Source organism: Peromyscus maniculatus, chromosome 1, assembly GCF_049852395.1.
Source record: "Peromyscus maniculatus bairdii isolate BWxNUB_F1_BW_parent chromosome 1, HU_Pman_BW_mat_3.1, whole genome shotgun sequence".
Lineage (NCBI taxonomy): Eukaryota > Metazoa > Chordata > Mammalia > Rodentia > Cricetidae > Peromyscus > Peromyscus maniculatus.
The window spans coordinates 110,487,780-110,505,418 of record NC_134852.1 but is presented as its reverse complement, the minus strand read 5'-3'; the positions used below and the strand labels follow the sequence as shown (position 1 = coordinate 110,505,418).

Sequence of the window (17,639 nt, the reverse complement as noted above, 5' to 3'; positions counted from 1 at the left end):
ATGTATTCTAGCTTGACTCTCACCCTAGCAACTACTTGAAATGACCAGAGACCTCCATGTGTCAATATCATCTCACAGTATTTTAAAGATTTTTCTTTATTTTATGTGTACAAATGTTTTGTCAGCATGTGTGTATGTGCACCATGCACATGTCTGGTGCTCTCAGAGGTCCGAAGAGAGTGTCGAATCCTGTCGAATTGGAACTAAGAATGTTTGTGAGCCACCATGTGGGTGCTGGGTCCTGAACCTGGGTCCTTTCAATCACTGGGCCATCTCTCCACACCATGATCTCAGAATTTTAAATATTTAGTCTACTCCTTTGTAAGTTGTTATTCTTTCCCCCCCTTTGACACAGGGTCTCAATATTTAGGCCTGAGTACCCCGGGGCTCATATTTAAACCAAGCTGCTTTAGAACATGTGGAGGTTCCCTTACGTCTGCTTTTACAGTACTGGGGCAGGTGTGCTCCACCACACCTGGCTGTTGTTACTGCCACATTTGGTAGCAGGGTCCTTGTTAAGGGAGCTCCTGCGCTGTGAGCCTCTCTTCTGGCTGCCCTGTTCTCAGGTAAGGCTAGACACCAGAGGCCTATGCTGCACCTTTTCTCCCCTCTCTGTTAGGAGGAAACAGTTTTATTTTAGCTCAGTGTGGTTATGTTAGTCTCTCATAGTTTTCCTTTAAAAAGGAAAGAAGAAAAAGCTCCTGTAATTTTGTGTTCTCAGGAAAGGCCATCCCTCAGAACTGTTAACTCATGACACGTCCCCCAGCTCTCTACTCACTGCATTCCCTCTGACTCGCAGACTCAAATTCAAGAAGTCAATGTTTCTCATCCTCCAAGTTCGTATTCCACTTTTCTTTTTGTTTCTTTTGCCGAATTCCTTTGTGTTACTTGGTTCTAACACAAGTGACTTTAGATTATTTCTCACCATGTGACTCCTACTCAGAAGAATTGAGCAAGTTCATGTCAAAGAAACAAGACCCCGTATTCCTATGCTGGAGCAAGAGGGGGCAGGCATTCGGGAGAGACTCCTAAGACGACGGAAACGAAATGAGAGGAACAGATGCCATGTTCCTTAGTGGGCAGGGCCCTGACCCTTGTCATCCTCACAGGCAGAGGTGGAGTCCAGGTCCCTGTGGAATCTGTCCTGTGGTGAAGCTTCATGTCTTACTACAGTTAAACCCACATTTGGGCATGTGATTATTAGTATTATAAGGTCAAAGTATCTATAGTACATCTTACTGAGTTCTATAAGCCAAACCCAAGTCCCCCGCCACAGGACAATGCCACAACACTAAATGTCCTAGTTCTAATGCTTATAAGTAACCACTGTGTGGATTTTGATGCTGATGGACTCCACAGCTTGTTTTTGTTTGTTTTCTTTATTTTCCTGAGTCTCCCATTTCTGGTAGCCTTAGTGACCAGACTGAGTCATTTGTGGCTCTCTTTGTCCTCATCACTGGCTGCCCCTCTTAGATGCTGCAGTGTCTCAAGAGGGGCCTCTTCCTTTTTTGACTGGGGGAAGTGGGGGAGAATGGGGTGGTCCTTGCACATAACTGTGAAACAAGAGATGGGTTCAGTACTCAGTGACAGATACATGTATGTACATGTGGGTAGACAATACATAATAAATTGTCTACAGTACTGGAGAGTGAGCCTAGGATGTTGTACATGCTAGGCAAGTGCTCGACCACTGAGCTGGTTTCTCAGCTCTGTTTATTCTCTCTTGTGATAGGGGCTTCTTGATAAATTGTTCAGGGTGGCCTTAAACTCATTCTGTAGTCCAGGCGGCTGAAATTTACAGTCCTCCAGCTTTAGTCTTCATCAGACCAGCTGAGTTCACAAGCCCTGTGCCACCAGGCCCTGATAAATATATACATTTTGGTACTTTTTCCAAGGGGAGTGCCCACGGCTTTGTGTGCACACACCCTTCCACCTCTGTCTTCTTAGTCCCCTCTGAGGCCCGGAACCTTTGCTAGACAATTAGGCTGTCCAGGGAAGTTTTAGGCGGTGATACCTTCCACAGACCAACCGACAGATAAGAGCATAGAGAAGAGAGCAGGGCGGCGCTGCGAGGCGAGGGGCGTGGCCAGGCCGGGAAGATTGGCACCCGGCTGCTGCCGGTCACAGTCCTTGGGCGCCAGCTCCCCTGCGCGTCACTTCATCCCCCTGCGGTCTCGGTCTCTTTCCTGCCAGCTCCTGCTCGGCGGTGTCTGGCTCTGTCTCTGCATTCGCGGGTTTCGTCGCCGCTTCCCTGTCTCCAACGCCCCAGCCCTGCTTCAGGCCCTCCTCCGAGACCCCACGGGAGAGCCCAGAGACACGTTGGAACCGGTGAGCTGGGGTGGGGGTCACCCCGAATACGGGCCAGGACTGTGTGGACCTGCGTCAGGAAGGAATACTGAGTCAGCCTGAATCAGCTAGGACCTCACAGCTGGAGCGTGTTCTGGGCCGTTCTATTTTTGTTTGCTTCCATCTGAAGCCAAACTTAACCTGTAGTTTAGATCAGTGGAAACGAAGCGGGAACAGAGCCTAGGAAAAAGCCTTCTTACTACAGAGGAAGTTGTGGGCGGCCACAAAGGTCCCGAGGTGGGATTTTGAGACTAGGTTTGCAACAGAGTGGTCTCACCTAAGTTTTCCTCTGCAAACAAGCCTTCAAAAGTCGTGCTACACTGTACCCTCTCTCCCCGAGAAAGAACAGGGAGGACTTTGTTGAAATGAGAGAGTATGGACAGCAATTAACACTTAGAATTCTCTGGTAAAGCAAACAGTTCCAAAGCGGACCTGTATGTGACTCTTCTCAGTCCCCAGTTCTCAGCACCTAGTTTGGGTGAACAGTTTAGGTGTCAATGCCAGGCCACTGTGTTACCGTTGTCATCCATATCATTCATAATTAATGAAAATTAATGACTAATGGTTGAGGTGATGGCAGAACCCAAAGTGAATCGTGAAAAGGCCAACATTCATAATAATTAAAGACATTTATTTGTATAGTGCCTTAAAGTTTTATAGTGCACTCTTGAGTGGTCCTCATAAGTACACATTATTCACCTTCAGCAAATGAGAGCTAGCCACGATGCCTTACTCTTGAGGCTGGGGCATGAGAATCACAAGTTCAAGAGCAGCCCAGGTGCTAAGAGGAGGAGTTGTTATTGATAGAACAATGCAATGCTTAAAGATGCAGCCTTGTACTGGGAACGCCACCACTAATGTGATTGTGTTGTTGTGGAAACACCATCAGTGCATATGCACATCTCTATGGTACAGACTACGGCATGGCTAGGCTGTATGGAAGATGCTGCCAGCTGATATAGCAAGCTGTTTCACAGAAGTTGAGAAATTAGGTATGTGCTCCAAGATAATGACGGGAAGTGTAGTACAATGCATGTTCAAGCCAGCAGTATAGCTTATTGTCATTTCAAGTTTTATGAACTGTACACAGTTGTGTTATATTTTTATATGACAGGCATCACCACAAACATGTGAGTAATAAATATATAATATGCCAGGGCTGTGATACTGGTAACTAAGATGTCTCTAGACAATAGGAATTTTTCAGCACTCTTATATGGAACCTGTAGGGTGAAAAGAGTCAAGGAAAAACACTCTGCACCTGACTACATCTGAGACCTGGACCAAGGAAAAACACCCTGATTTGACCCCAGACCAGAGCTTGAAATCCCACCAATCCCTGAGTTTGCCCCAGAGTCAGGCTGAAGAATCCAACCAATCTCTGAGCACAGAATCCCACCAATCCCTGAGGTCCCTGAGCTTGAAATGCCTCCAATCCCTGAGCTTGCCCCAGAATCAGACCACAAAATTCCACCAATCCCTAGCCACCCTATAAAGCTACCCCCCAAAACCCTATATAAGCTCTGAACCCTGTTCAGTTTGCTGCTGTTTCTCACCAAGGCAGCCCCCTCCTGGATTCTTCCTTCCCAATAAACAGGTTATTGAGCAGAGCAGAGCAGAGCTGTAAAAACTTCTCTGGGAAACCCTCCTCTGCTGGAACCCAGCAGTTACACTTGCATTGGGGAAACCTTTCCCTGGAGCAGGGCTGTAAGCTGCTACGCTTACAGTGACTTTGTGGTGTTCCTTGGCTCCCAACTGCCAGGATACCTTTCCATCTGCACTGCAATGCTTACAGGACCCCCACACATATACAGTCTATTATATGACTACATTTTATGTAGTGCATGACTGCAGTCATATATCAGTTTTAGGATTCAGGAATAATATGTCACCTGTTTGGCATGGTGATGCACACCTGGAATCCTAATACTCAGGAGGCTGAGGCTCAAGGCTATCAGGTTCAAGGCCAATCTGGGCTACACAGTGAGACATTTTTTTTTAAACGTAATGATTTATAACTGAAAACTAGTGACACAGTGACTGCCATGTATTGTGCTCCTATTGTGCAATAGGCCTTGTGACAGCTACGTGAGGCTCTTCCACTCTTGTTGTGTAGCATTAGTTCATTTTGGAGATGAGGATCCCAAAGCAATAGAGAAGTGAGGTGTGTGCCCAAGAACCTGGAGTGGTCTAAGCCAAATCTTCGGTTCAGCATTACCAGCAGTGTGACTCAGGATAGAGATGGGCTTAGGACGAAGTCCAGTGGTGCATGAAAGGACAGAGCCTGAATGCGGAGCATAGGCGTGCTCTAACAACATGCAGACAAGATGGTCCACACCAGTCTTGCTGATGCTGATTCGAGCCCAAGCCTGGAAGGAAGGGCAGCCTTTCTTCTGACTCTGAGGCCACTCCCCTTCCCTTCTCCCAATAGTGAGCCACAGTTCTCTCAATTTAGTGATTGATTGATGAGTTATTCTATGTGTTGCTTGACTCAAAGGGCATAGATGGACTGACGCAGTGCAACATTACCCTGTATCTCATTACCCGGAACGCTGCCTGAGAGATTGGTCTAACCTCATGATGCCATTCCTATCAGAAACTCTACAGTGGATCCCAGTAGGATCGGGACCACACTAAGGTGATAAAGCCTGTCAGGATTTGGCTCTGCTGGGCCGTCTGGTCCTGCCTTTGCTCATAGGTTTTGCATTCCAGCTCGTCACAGTCACACCATTCTACTGAAAGCCTACACAGCTCACTGTTTCCTGTTACCAAAAGGCTTTGCTACCACCCACTCTGCTTCTTACCCCATCGCTTGGCTAACCCAATCTGTACTCTTCATATTCCAGTTCATTTATCCATGCATTCATTTATCCAGCACGTACTTGTCCAGCGCCTATCACAAACGGTGCTTGGCTCTGGGTGAGAAGATATAGTCCTATGTGTAAACAAGGGGCGCAATGAAGAAACCACCGAGATGGCTACCTCATGGCTAGGGGGAAGGATTTTTACTGTAGATAAGAGAGAGAATAGCCAGAGGCGTCTGGGGGAATCTAGCCATGGCTACCTCTAGGGGACAGAGAGAGGAGCAAAGAGAAAAGGCAGGGAGAGGAGGAGACAGGCAATCGCCAGGGTGGGGAAATGGCGGGAAAGCCCTTCCAGTTACCAGTGGTTACCCTGCGGAGGGAGGAGGGCCGGTTAGCTGGAACAGCCTGGGAACTACTGTGGGGCCTCAGATCTGCGGGAGGCTTCTTAATAGAGAACTAGATGCCCTCTCTGGAGACTGGGCGGGCGGGCGGGCGGGGGGGGTGGGGTGGGGAGGGGTTATAGGAGAAGATAAGAAAGTAATGGCTCTTACTGGCAAACAGAAACCCACTTTACAAGGTTTCTGAGGAATCCTGAGAGTTTCCCAGGTCAGAGTCCAGACTACCATCTTGGGGGGCTGGGACCTGACACTGTGGCGCTTTTATTTTGTAGCATGCGTTGTATGTGTATACTATATGAGACCTCAGAGAGTGCTAAGTCCTGTGTAGAAATAGGCAGGGGACAGGACACAGAGGCGGCAAGGGCGCTGTCAGGTAACAGCTCACCGATTGGATGACACCTGAACACAGCTGAAGCCGCAGGAGGGGAGGTAGGGAATTGTGTGGCGATTGAGAAAGGGTGTTCCAGGCAAACTGGGTCACCGGCCCGGCCAGTTACTACCTTCTCAACAAGTCCTTTTCTGGGGCTTTCATCCGCACAGGTGTGCCTTTTCGGTTTTCCTGCTTGCTCTTGTGTTCCTCCCTAAGATGGCGCATACTTCTTGGTGTTTATCTGTGTGCAGATCGGCTGCCCTCCTCAGCTGTTCTCAGCTTAAAAACAGGTGGCTCCTCAACGCTGCTGTGAGGGCCTGATATGTGTAGGCACTCGGAAATGTTTGCTGAATAAATAAAGAGGGACTCATTGGCCTAGCGCTTTTATTTATTTGTTTATGTAAAATATTTGTAAGATGAGCCTTGGGTGACAGATCATTTGAAGGAAAGTTTAAATCCTAGACCTATTTTTGTCTGTTTGGTCTGAGTCCCTCCTGGGACCTCTGACAAGTGGGTTATCTGGACACTTTCAGAGTTTCTGGAGGCTTCCAGTCTCCATGTTATCACAGACCCGCTAGCCTGGCAAATGGCAGATAAAATATAGCAAAGATCCATGTAGCTGAATTTGCAAGAATGTAATCTCCAGAGGGCTGGAAATAAGAGAAAACTCAAAGCCACAATAGTTACCCCTTGAACTACACTTAGCCGGTCACATGTAAAAGTGTGGCTTTTAATACCCTGTCACAGCTGCCCAAGCTGCAGGTCCACCTGTGCCAGAGCACATGGAACTGAGCTCACAACACCAAGATGCATCCCTTGAGAATCTACCCTTCTCTTGTGTGTGCTCCACATAGAGTGAACTAGGGGTGAACCTCCTTACTGACACAGGTGAGTCAGAAGATTGTCCTGTCTCCTGGCCTTCAGGAGAGGGAGAGAGCTTGAGGATTGTTAATTGGGATATTGCTCAAGTGGGTTAGTTTATAGTCATCTGAATAACCTGGGAACTCCAGGCCAAGAAATCAACATGTCTGGAGAGCAGATTTGTTGACTGAGGGTGCATATTATTTGCTTTGGGCTGCTGAGGCCATGATGTTCTCTTTATATGAAACAGTGGACATTTGAGCATGTCCACAGCTGGCTTGTGCCCTCAGCGGTGACCTTGTGTGCAGACCCCCACTGAACTGTTTACTGTCCTTGCAGAAGCCATGGAAGAAGTGTCACCGTGTCCCATCAACAGCACTCTGTTCCAGCAGGAAGACCAGAAAGGGATCACCTACCGGATCCCAGCCCTGCTCTATATCCCTCCCGTCCACACCTTCCTGGCCTTCGCAGAGAAGCGTTCCACAAGCAGAGACGTGGATGCTCTCTACCTGGTGTTCAGGAGAGGGGTGATGAAGGGCCTCTCTGTACAGGTGACTCTTCCCAGACCGGGGCCTGGGCCTCATCTTCTCTCCTCAGAGCTGAGTGCACGTCCGGGTCTGTTCTTTTTCTCTCCACCTTGGCCAGCAAATCTCTGTGTGGGGAGCTGAGGGGTAAATAATAAAACCAGTGGCTTTTCCTGAGTTATTCTGTGCCAGGGGTCCATTGGATTTTATGGCCAGTCTGTACCCTAGGCACTGCTGTCAGTCATGATTGGCACATGGGAGAACTGGGCAGAGTTTCTCATTACTCTAAGTCATGCATCTCTAATCCAGCAGCAAAACAAACTCGGGCTCCTGAGGCCTCTGTGGTGCATTCAGACCCTATAATGGCCTGGTTTTGTTGTTGTTGTTTGTTTGTTTTCTGTGCCCTGGTAAAACCACCCAGGGCAGGGAGCACCCTTAGTTCAGCTGTCCTGAACGCTTCGTCTCCTAACCTGCCTGCTGTCCTGCTCCTCCCCGCCTGAGCTGCACACTCAAAGTGGGTCCTTTGCTGGGTCACAGTGATGATGTGACTGCTGAGCCCCTGTCCTTGCTTTGAATGACGCCGGTTCCCAGTTCCTTCTGAGGAGTTTGTATTTTGAGGACTTTCCAGTCCCTGTTTTTTACTGTGTGTCATTAGATCTTCTGTAGCTTGCCAGGTCAGACTCCACAGAGGCCCAGCCCTGTGGTGACAGAGCCCAGAGTTTTAGGTGTTTCATTTGCTCTAGGATAGGTTGGTGCCATGCACCTTCACTCTGAGTGGTCTCACGGACCCCATCTCCTCTTTTCTCTTCTATCTTTCTTTCTTTCTTTCTTTCTTCCTTCCTTCCTTTCTTTCCTACCTTCTTTTCTTCCTTCTTTTCTCCTCCTCCTCCTCCTCCTCTTCTTTCTTCCCTTCCACCTCTTCATTCTCTTCACCCTCCTCCTCCCATTTTTTGGTAAACTTTTATTGGCTGCTGTCATGTGTGCCAGGTATTGGAGATACAATTGCATATAATTTAGGTATTATCCAAAAAGCTCCTAGTCTAAAAAGGGAGATAGTTACCAAAAATATGCATAGTGTTGTTATATAGCTGCTATAACTTGTTAGACCAGTGAGTTTCAAGGAAGGTTTCCCAAAGGAGGTGACATTGGAGTTGGGAATTGGAGATTGATTTGGAAGTCCAGATGAAGCAAAGAAGAACATTCTTGAGAGAGCACAGCTTTTTACAATATCTAGTATTATCTTTTTTCCGATTTAAAGACACTTTGTAATAGTTACAGATTTTGTGATTATTTGGGCCTTCAAGATTCTGTCCATTTCAATGTCATAGATTGTTTGCGAAAAGAATTGATGCTTTTGATGAGCTTTGTGTCTTCCTATTATCTCCTTCTCTTCCCCTTGACTAGTGGGGACCCCTGCAGCCACTGATGGAAGCCACATTACCTGGTCATCGGACCATGAACCCCTGCCCTGTGTGGGAGCAGAATACTGGCCGTGTGTACCTGTTTTTCATCTGTGTGCGGGACCACATTACTGAGCATCGGCAAATTACGTTAGGCAAGAATGCGGCTCGCCTGTGCTTCGTTTGCAGTCAGGACGCCGGGTGCTCGTGGGGTGAAGTGAAGGACTTGACTGAGGAGGTTGTTGGCTCAGAGCTGAAGCACTGGGCCACGTTTGCTGTGGGCCCAGGTCATGGTATCCAGCTGCAGTCAGGGAGGCTGGTCATCCCTGCCTACGCCTACCATTTCTCACGCTGGTTCCTCTGCTTTCCGTGTTCGGTCAAGCCCCATTCCCTGATGATCTACAGTGATGACTTAGGAGTCACGTGGCAGCATGGCAAGCTCATTGGGCCTCAGGTGACAGGCGAGTGCCAAGTGGCCGAAGTGACTGGGAGGGCAGGTAACCTGGTGCTCTACTGCAGTGCCCGGACACCAAACAGATTCCGAGCAGAATCATTTAGCACTGATTGCGGTGACTGCTTTCAGAAACCAACTCTGAACCCACAGCTCCATGAGCCCCGCACTGGCTGCCAAGGCAGTGTAGTGAGCTTCCGGCCCTTGAAGATGCCCTACTCACAAGACCCAAGTGGTAAAGATGCTCCCACTACCCAGAAGCACCCTCTGCTGGACAGTTCTCTGGAGCTGGAGGGAGGCGGTGGAACACCATCACCAACATGGCTCTTGTACTCACATCCAGCTAGCAAGAGGCGGAGAATCAACCTGGGCATCTACTACAACAGGAACCCCTTGGAGGTGACCTGCTGGTCCCGCCCCTGGATCTTGCACTGTGGGCCCTCTGGCTACTCTGATCTGGCTGTTGTGGAAGAACAGGGCTTATTTGCATGTTTGTTTGAGTGTGGGAAGGAACATGAGTGTGAGCAGATTGCTTTTCGTCTGTTTTCAAGCCGAGAGGTCCTGAGCCGTGAAGACTAAACCAGCCCTAGTAGGAACTAAAGCCAAAGCAAGACTGATGGGTGAGGACCCAACTTTCCACAGGAGGAAATGGCAGCGACAGCCGGGATAACAGGTCACTGATGTCTACAGAAAACCCCAAAAATGAATATTTTGCTCCTTGTATTTTTTCACTGTTCCCTTTCCAATGAGCCTAGAGAAAATGGTGCCTTATCTTACACAGCAATAAGGCTGTTGAACTGGGAGTTTGGAGACCATGATGTGGTTTGGGCCCTGCAGTTGACTTGCTTTAGGACTGTGGATGTATCGCCTGACTCTCTGGGCATCAGGTCTCCATTTGTAAAATGTGAAGGTTGATTTGTGATTTCTTGTCTTCCCATTAAGAGAAGAGACAAGAAATTACTCCCTGTCCCGCAAACCCTGGATTCTGATCTTGAATGAAAGCCAGAGACTTATCTTTTTCAAATGACTCATTGCTAACCTGAGTATGAGGTGGCATACAGGTGCTTTAGCCAGAAGAAAGATCTGCATTGTTCAATTTTTAATAAGGAAAATGCCCTTATCCTTCTAATCACGCCCAGAGCTCTGCAGGTTCTCTATCCCGGAAGAACTAAGTGAGAGAGCAGAAGTGTGAAGCTGGGGCTTTCCCCAGCATGGCTGCTATGTTCAGCCTCCCCTTCCGAATCCAGAGAACATTTCCCAGGGAGAAAAACGAGAAACCCATGCCAGCCGCCCTTGATAATGGTGCTTATTGCTCTTGATGCCATGGCCTGCGTTAAAGATGAGTCATGGCAGCTCACAACCGTCTATAACTCCAGTTCTAGAGGATCCAATCCCCTCCTCTGACCTCTGTAGGTACTGCATACACATGGTACACATACAGGCAAAGGCGTGCGCGCGCACACGCACACACACACACACACACACACACACACACACGCACGCACGCACGCACGCACGCACGCACGCAAAACACCCATACCCAGTTCTCTTGATCCTTGGCCCACCTCCATTTTTGGCTCTCCGTTGTTTACTAAGGATGGTTACAAGGCAGCCTGGTGTGCAGACCTTCAGGATGAGGTGAAAGGGATGAATGCAGATTTACTTCCCTTCACTTTTATGTGAAGCCCCCTGCCAGGGAAGACCTCTCTCCGGCCAGGGAAGACCTCTCTCCGGTGGGAAGTAAAGAGCAGCCAGGGCCCAAGGGTGACCAGGGCAGGTGACGAGGGAGGGGTGCAGTTGGGGAAAGGGAGAGGGTGAAAAGAGAACACTCTGAGGTAGGAACTCATTGGAGAGCCCAGATTTCCTCACACTGTACTAGATTAGAGTAGGCACAGTGGCTTGTAGCATGAATCTTTAAAGTTCTATTAATAAAATCAAACCTGAGCCAGGTATTGGGGTGAACACTGGAAGATCAGAGAGACAGAACAAGACACAGCTAACCTCACCTGGCCAACTTCTTAGCTGGTCTTGATTCCTCAGACTGGAAGCCTCTGTGTCCTCATCCCAATGGCTCTCAGCTGAACTGCTGCTCGAAAGCCTGAAGCTTAACCAGCCAAAATGCTTAACCAGCCAAATGCTTCTAATTTCTGGTCCTCACGCCTTATATACCTTTCTGCTTTCTACCACCACTCCCTGGGATTAAAGGCTTGCTTTCTGGGATTAAAGGTGTGAGTCACCATGGTTGGCTGTATCCTTGAACAGATGGATTTCTGCCTCTGGAATGCTAGGATTAAAGGCGTGTGCTACCACTGCCTATCCTAAGTATCTAGTGGCTTTTCTGTTCTCTGACCCCAGATAAGTTTGTTAGGGTACACGATATTTTGGGGAACGCAATACCACCACAGTGGCTCAATTCTGCGGCTAGAGCTAGAGAATGAAAACAATATTGGAATTTATGTGGGAATGTCCAAGAAGGGAGTCAAGGGAGGGAATTAATCACCTGCCAACATGAATGCCACGTCTCCCATGGCCCTTCCTTACCCCCGCCCCCTTGTGTTTGTATCTACTTAGTGACTAGCTGTAAATTCCTTAACCAGGAAAAGGCCCACTGTGCTGCTTTCAGAAAAAGTAAGGAGAGGATTAGGGACACAGGAAGTCCAAGAGGAAGACTAGAGAGACAGAGTGGGTGGCAGCAGCTGTGAAGGGCAGGAGCGGCAGATGTGGGAGCCTGTACCTTTGGGAAGAGAGGCAGGTCAGGGCCCAGCTTGAGGGGTGGTGTGGAGAGGAGCGCTGTGGGGAGGGATCAGCTTGAAGCTGCTGTCCTGAAACTGGCCAGAGGGGAGAGACCTCCATAGGCCTGTGGCTCAGCCTGGCCGGAGGGGAGAGACCTCCACAGGCCTGTGGCTCAGCCTGGCCGGAGGGGAGAGACCTCCACAGGCCTGTGGCTCAGCCTGTGGGGGAAGTCCAACTCAAACCATTTAGCAGTCTTAGCATGTTCGCAGTTCAGCTCAGTAACAAAGAACTGGGCACTCCAGCTCTGCCAGTCATTCAGGTTTTCAGGGCCCTGGAGCCTGTCCCATGCTGTGGTAACCCTTCAGCTGTTTTCCAGTTGGCCGAGGAAAAAAAGCAGGGCAGGAAGTCACACCTGCGAAGGAAAATAAAGCAGAGGCCTGTAGTCCAAGTGAAGAGAAGCCCGTGCAGGCTCTGATCTTCTGCCTTCAGAGTGTCCCAGTCTTCCCCTGCAGTCTTTAGAACGGAGCAGCATAGCACAGTAGTCCGACACTGGAGTTCCAGAAAACGGAATCCTGTCCACTCACCTGGCTCTGCTCATGTTCCTTAAGAGTCACCTCAGGACCATGTCCTTTGGTACTGCATTTGGACCTGTGTCTCTTGGTCATGAGTCTTTCCTCAGAGTGCCAGAAGATGTTATGAAGTTTCAGAGTGAACTTGAGGACCCACAGAGTCAACCTGAGGCTGGAAGATTGATGATCTCCATGCAGCCTATTGGGCTGACCACTCTTCTCCAGAGGGCCATGCCATCCCTCTATACAGCTGAAGTCACATTCTGAGCCTCCCATTGGTCCTTCCATGGGATGCCAGTATCCACTGTGTCTTCGAGACCTCTGCTAGGTGGGGTGGAGGAACCCTTGTTCCTTTATAACCCTGAGTCATAATAACTTACCCATAACATGGCTTTTCTATCATATTCTGAATTCCCTGAAAGTAAGAGCTGTCTGACCCCTGTCTTGGTCCTCTGTCCCCAGCACTGGGTCTGGAATGATAGGTGGCAGGAGAGAGAGGTTAAATGAATAAATGAATGAATGAATGAGTCAGAAATTCTTGGCCTACTTGATCTGCATCCACCCTCTCCAGGTGCTCCCACATTCAAATACTGCTGAACTGTCAGCTGAAACACATGCTGCTGTGCCTGGTCCAGGTCCGTCAGTCACAATGCTCCTGGAGCTGGGCTTTTGTCTAGACTGAGCCTGGTCTTGTCCCTGGGGCTGGGCTTTTGTCTAGGCTGAGCCTGGTCTTGTCCCTGGAGCTGGGCTTTTGTCTAGGCTGAGCCTGGTCTTGCCCTGTGAGAAGTCCTAAGCCTAAAGCCAAGCTGTGATGTGTGTGGCTCTCATTTCACTACCATTTCCCTTTGGTCCCTGGTTGGATTTTCCATGACTGTTACTCCTCCAGCACTCCAAGGGAGATGCTCACTGAGCTCAACATGTTCTGAGTGTGTCTTGCTTGACTCTGTGATGCCAGCATCAGACACATCACTGTACCATAAACATGATCATCACTTAGAACAGTGGTTCTCAAACTGTGGGTTGGGACCCCTTGGGGTCAAGTGACCCTTTCACAGAGGTTGCCCAAGACCACCAGAAACACAGGTATTTACATTACAGTTTATAACAGCAGCAAAATTATAATTCTGAAGTAGCAGTGAAAATAAGTTTATGGTCAACAACACCAGGAACTGTATAAGAGGATGGTAGCATTGGTAAGGTTGAGAACCACTGACTTAGAACCAATAAAGATGCTTGAAGGTCTTCATTCCAGTGATTTGATCTTTGTTGCCAAGGAAACTGAAATTATCATCATCTTAATACCTATTAATGAATAGTTCATATTCAACATTTGTTCAAAAAGTAAATTGGAGGTGATTTATTCTTTTCATGGGAACTTTTAACTTTAGTACTCTTTTGTATTTGTTTTGTATTTTTTTTTTTTTGAGACAGGGTTTCTCTGTGTAACAGTTCTAGCTGTCCTGGAACTCACTTGGTAGCCCAGGCTGGCCTTGAACTCACAGAGATCCTCCTGTCTCTGCCGCGTGAGTGCTGGGATTACAGGCGTGCGCCCCCACCACCTGGCTTATGCATTGCTGTTTAGTCAGTGGGAAGGAACAAGGCCAGGGAAGCTTGTGGCACGACTGGGCTTGACCAACTATTTCAGCACGACTCCTTACATTCTCTCGGTGCGTGCATGTGCTTTCTGGAAGTCACTTTTGGAAAGGCTTCAAGTAAACATAGCAATTTTCATAATACTGAGACTCTCCCAAGGACAACAGTGCCATCCAGCGAATACTAACTCACTTCTTCAGTAGTTTGCAATAATTGTTTACAGACTCGTTTAAAGCAAGAAATCTGACCTATTTTAGTTTGCGTTTTTGTTAGGTTGCTCCATGTTGGGCCTGTGGGCTTAAGGGGAATATTCAAATCACAAGCCTTGGCTGTTCAATTTATTTAACTCATCTAATAGTTTATTAAGACTCATTAAACATTTAATTAATAGCAAATTTGATTTGAATGTTCCAAACACTGTAGGTAGTATTGGAAACATGGTTAATCCAATTATAAGCCACTGTTATAACAAAGTGGGGCACAAAAACCCCATAGCCAGAGCACGTGCTTACCTCACCACAGCAAGAGGGTCATGGGGTAGATCAGATTGACCCGGAGTCCTCAGAAGGGCTTAGCAGTGTGAAGAGAAGAGCAGGGAGGCATCTTTCTCCTATCCTTGGTCTCCATTGTCCTCAGCATGGGCAGCATTTGATGGGTGAAAGCAGACAATGAGGTGATGAAGAGGAAGAAGGCTGCCCCCCCCCCCCCAGGAAGGCACTCCCAGGTGGAATGCGGCCACACCTGCGAGAGGCTGCAGCAATCTCTGCAGCAGTGGGCTGCAGCTGCATTACAGTTCCTCCCAGGAAAGCCTTTAGTCTCAGAATCTCAGGATAGAATTGTTTTCCACCCTCCCGAGAACCTGCCCTCCAAGACCCAGAGCCATCCTAAAGATGGGTTTTGTTATCAGCAACGGGGAAGAGAATCAGGAATGAGGACATGGATTCCCTTCAGGGAGAAGCATAGGTGTGGATAGCAGTGAAGGCTGATGGAGTGCCAACCACGAAGCCTGAAGGCACCAGGCAGCTCTCAGAGCCAAAACTTGGAGTGAAATCTTGTTTTGTGCAACACTACCTCTGCCTTTCTCCATTGTTGGGCCGGTGTGTATAGTAGCCAAGTCTGAGCCTCTGTGTGCAGGGTGGATGGTTCTCTGCACATTGTCCTGAATACACACACACCCTGAATTATTGCCCTAGCCTACAGATGAGGAAGCAGCTTTGGGAATTCAGCCATGTGAGAATACAGAAACCAAGCCCCACCAGGCCCTCCTGAAGCCCTACCAGATACCCAGATGCTGGCACCTGGATCTTGTACTTCTCAGTCTCAAGAACTGTGACCCACAAATTACTGTTGAGCATGGACTTTTCAGTCCAGGGTGCGGTAATAAAATCACAGGAGGCTGAATGAGGGTAGAATCAAAGTGGTGCTTTCCAACCTTTATGTACAGAGGAGTCACCCCTGGAGAGTTATTTAAAAGCAATTCCCACCCCCTTATCCTCCATCACATCTCCCTCTGGAGAATGGAATTTAGTAGGTCTGGGGTAAATACCTTCTCTTGGGGGGCTCAGACTTAGATTTTTTTGGGTCAAATCATTGGGAAATTGCTCTTCCAGCTACACTCTGTGCCTGCTTTGAAAGCTTCTATGTTGAAAATGAAGGCCAAGGAATCTGGTTTATAGACAGGTATGGACTTTGAGGGAATGGCATCAAGTCCCTTAGTTTTTCTTCTGTTCCTCTTGTATAGCATGAATATTTGTTGAATGAGTGAATGAATGAATGGCCATCCCATTTCATTTAAAGAAGTACAGAGCCCACAAATTTGTAAATTCAAAGGTGGGTCTTAGACAAGACAGACATCCCTGCTCTTCTTGACCTTCCTTGACTTGGGACTTCTTTGCATTGAAGTGACCTCAAAGATGGTATCTGGTAGCATGAACCCTGGGTTCAGAGAGGTGCCACTATCAGGACCCTTTGTCATTCCAGGTCCATGCCCTGCTCTGTTGTTACTTGGGAGCTCTGGTGGCTTGAATGAGCATGGCCCTCATAGTCTCATATGTCTGAAGACTTGGTCCCCAGTTGATGGAACTGTTTGAGAAGGATTAGGAGATGTGGTTTTGTTGGAGGAGGTGTGTCACTGGGGGCGTTTTCTGTGTGGGCTTTGAGGTTTCCATGTCATTCCCAGGTAGCTCTATTTGCCTCGTGTTTCTAGATCAACATGTAAGCTCTCAGCTACTGCTCCAGCACCATGCCTGCCTGCTTACTGCCATGCTTCCGGCCATGATGGTCATGGACTTACCCTCTGGAACTGTAAGCCCCAGAAAAATGTTCTTCTAAAGCTGCCTTGTTCATGGTGTCTCATCTCAGCAATAGAAAATTAACTAAGACAGATCCTCTTCCAGAAGCCTGGCCAGCACTCTAGTCTTGCATCTGCTATGTTGTTAGTGTTAAGGAATGCTAGGGGTGAGAATATGTAACCTGGGACCTGTGATTGAACAGTGAGGCTTCCAAAGGCCAGTGTGATAATGGCAGTAGGGATCAGAGAAGATCTGAAGAGAAAGATATATCTGAAGGCCAGAGTCTGGTGGTGTGTTGACGGCCTTCCACCCATCCTGTGAAGATGCCCCTTCAGAGGACAGTTGCATTGTCCTTACATCTCTGGAGCAGGCTATTGTGGGTAGGTGTTCATCAGTACTTTCAAGGCTAAGGAGCATCCCAGTGCCCTAGGAATTTCCAGTGGGAGAGCACTAACTCAGAACCAGGCACAGGTAGGCCTCACAAACATCACTGATTTTAATGGGTTCTGACAAAGATCCAGGGCTGCAGGCGTGTATGTACTGTACCTGTTTGGAGAGCTAAGGTCAATCCTGCCAGCTGGCGATAGATGACTCAAGATTCAGCTTAGGTGGGTGGCTGTACATGGGAGAACTGTTGCTGTCTTAAGGTTTCTGTTGCTGTGATGAAACACTATGACCAAAGTAGCTTGGGGAGGAATGGGTTTATTTGGCTTACACTTCCATATATAGTCCACTATGGAAGGGAGTCAGGACAGGAACTCAAACAGGGCAGGAACCTGGCGGCAGGAGCTGATGCAGAGGCCACGGAGGGGTGCTGTTTACTGGCTTGTTCAGCCTGCCTTCTTATAAAGCCTAGGACCACCATCCCAGGGGTAGTGCTACCCACAATGATCTGTCCTGCCCCCCATCAATCACTAATTAAGGACATACCCTGCAGCCTGATCTTATAGAGGCATTTTCTCCACTGAAGTTTCTTCCTCTCAGAGGAGGTGTCAAGTTGACATAAAACTATCCAGCACAGCTGCTTCTGTGCCTGGCTGATAGGCACACAGGGCTTCAATGTAGCCAAGTGGCACGTCCTAAGCCATGTAATATGCCTAGAGGGGCACCTTTTGGGAAACCCTCTTTTTGAGTATCAGAGGTCATGTTAATCACAGCTGCTGTCTTAGTTTGGGTTTTTATTGCTGTGAAGAGACACCATGACCATGACAACTCTTACAAAGGAAATGTTTAATTAAGGTGGCTGCTTACAGTCTTAGGGGTTTAGTCCATTATCATCATGGAAGGGAGCATGGCGGC

General features: G+C 48.3%; 1 protein-coding gene across 2 annotated transcripts; it reads left to right on the top strand.

Annotated features, from left to right (window-relative positions):
- Positions 1-617: 617 nt before the first annotated feature.
- Positions 618-12,980, top strand: Neu3 (neuraminidase 3). 2 transcript variants are annotated; one of them, XM_042279807.2, is made up of 4 exons: positions 2,192-2,328; positions 4,844-4,984; positions 7,119-7,330; positions 8,708-12,980. In XM_042279807.2, exons 3-4 carry the CDS (start codon positions 7,124-7,126, stop codon positions 9,731-9,733), a joined length of 1,233 nt encoding a protein of 410 aa, XP_042135741.1. In that variant the 5' UTR covers positions 2,192-2,328; positions 4,844-4,984; positions 7,119-7,123; the 3' UTR covers positions 9,734-12,980. The 2 variants fall into 2 exon arrangements, with proteins under 2 accessions (XP_006982241.2, XP_042135741.1); XM_006982179.4 differs by lacking the exon at positions 4,844-4,984 and having other exon boundaries at positions 618-2,328.
- Positions 12,981-17,639: the final 4,659 nt, after the last annotated feature.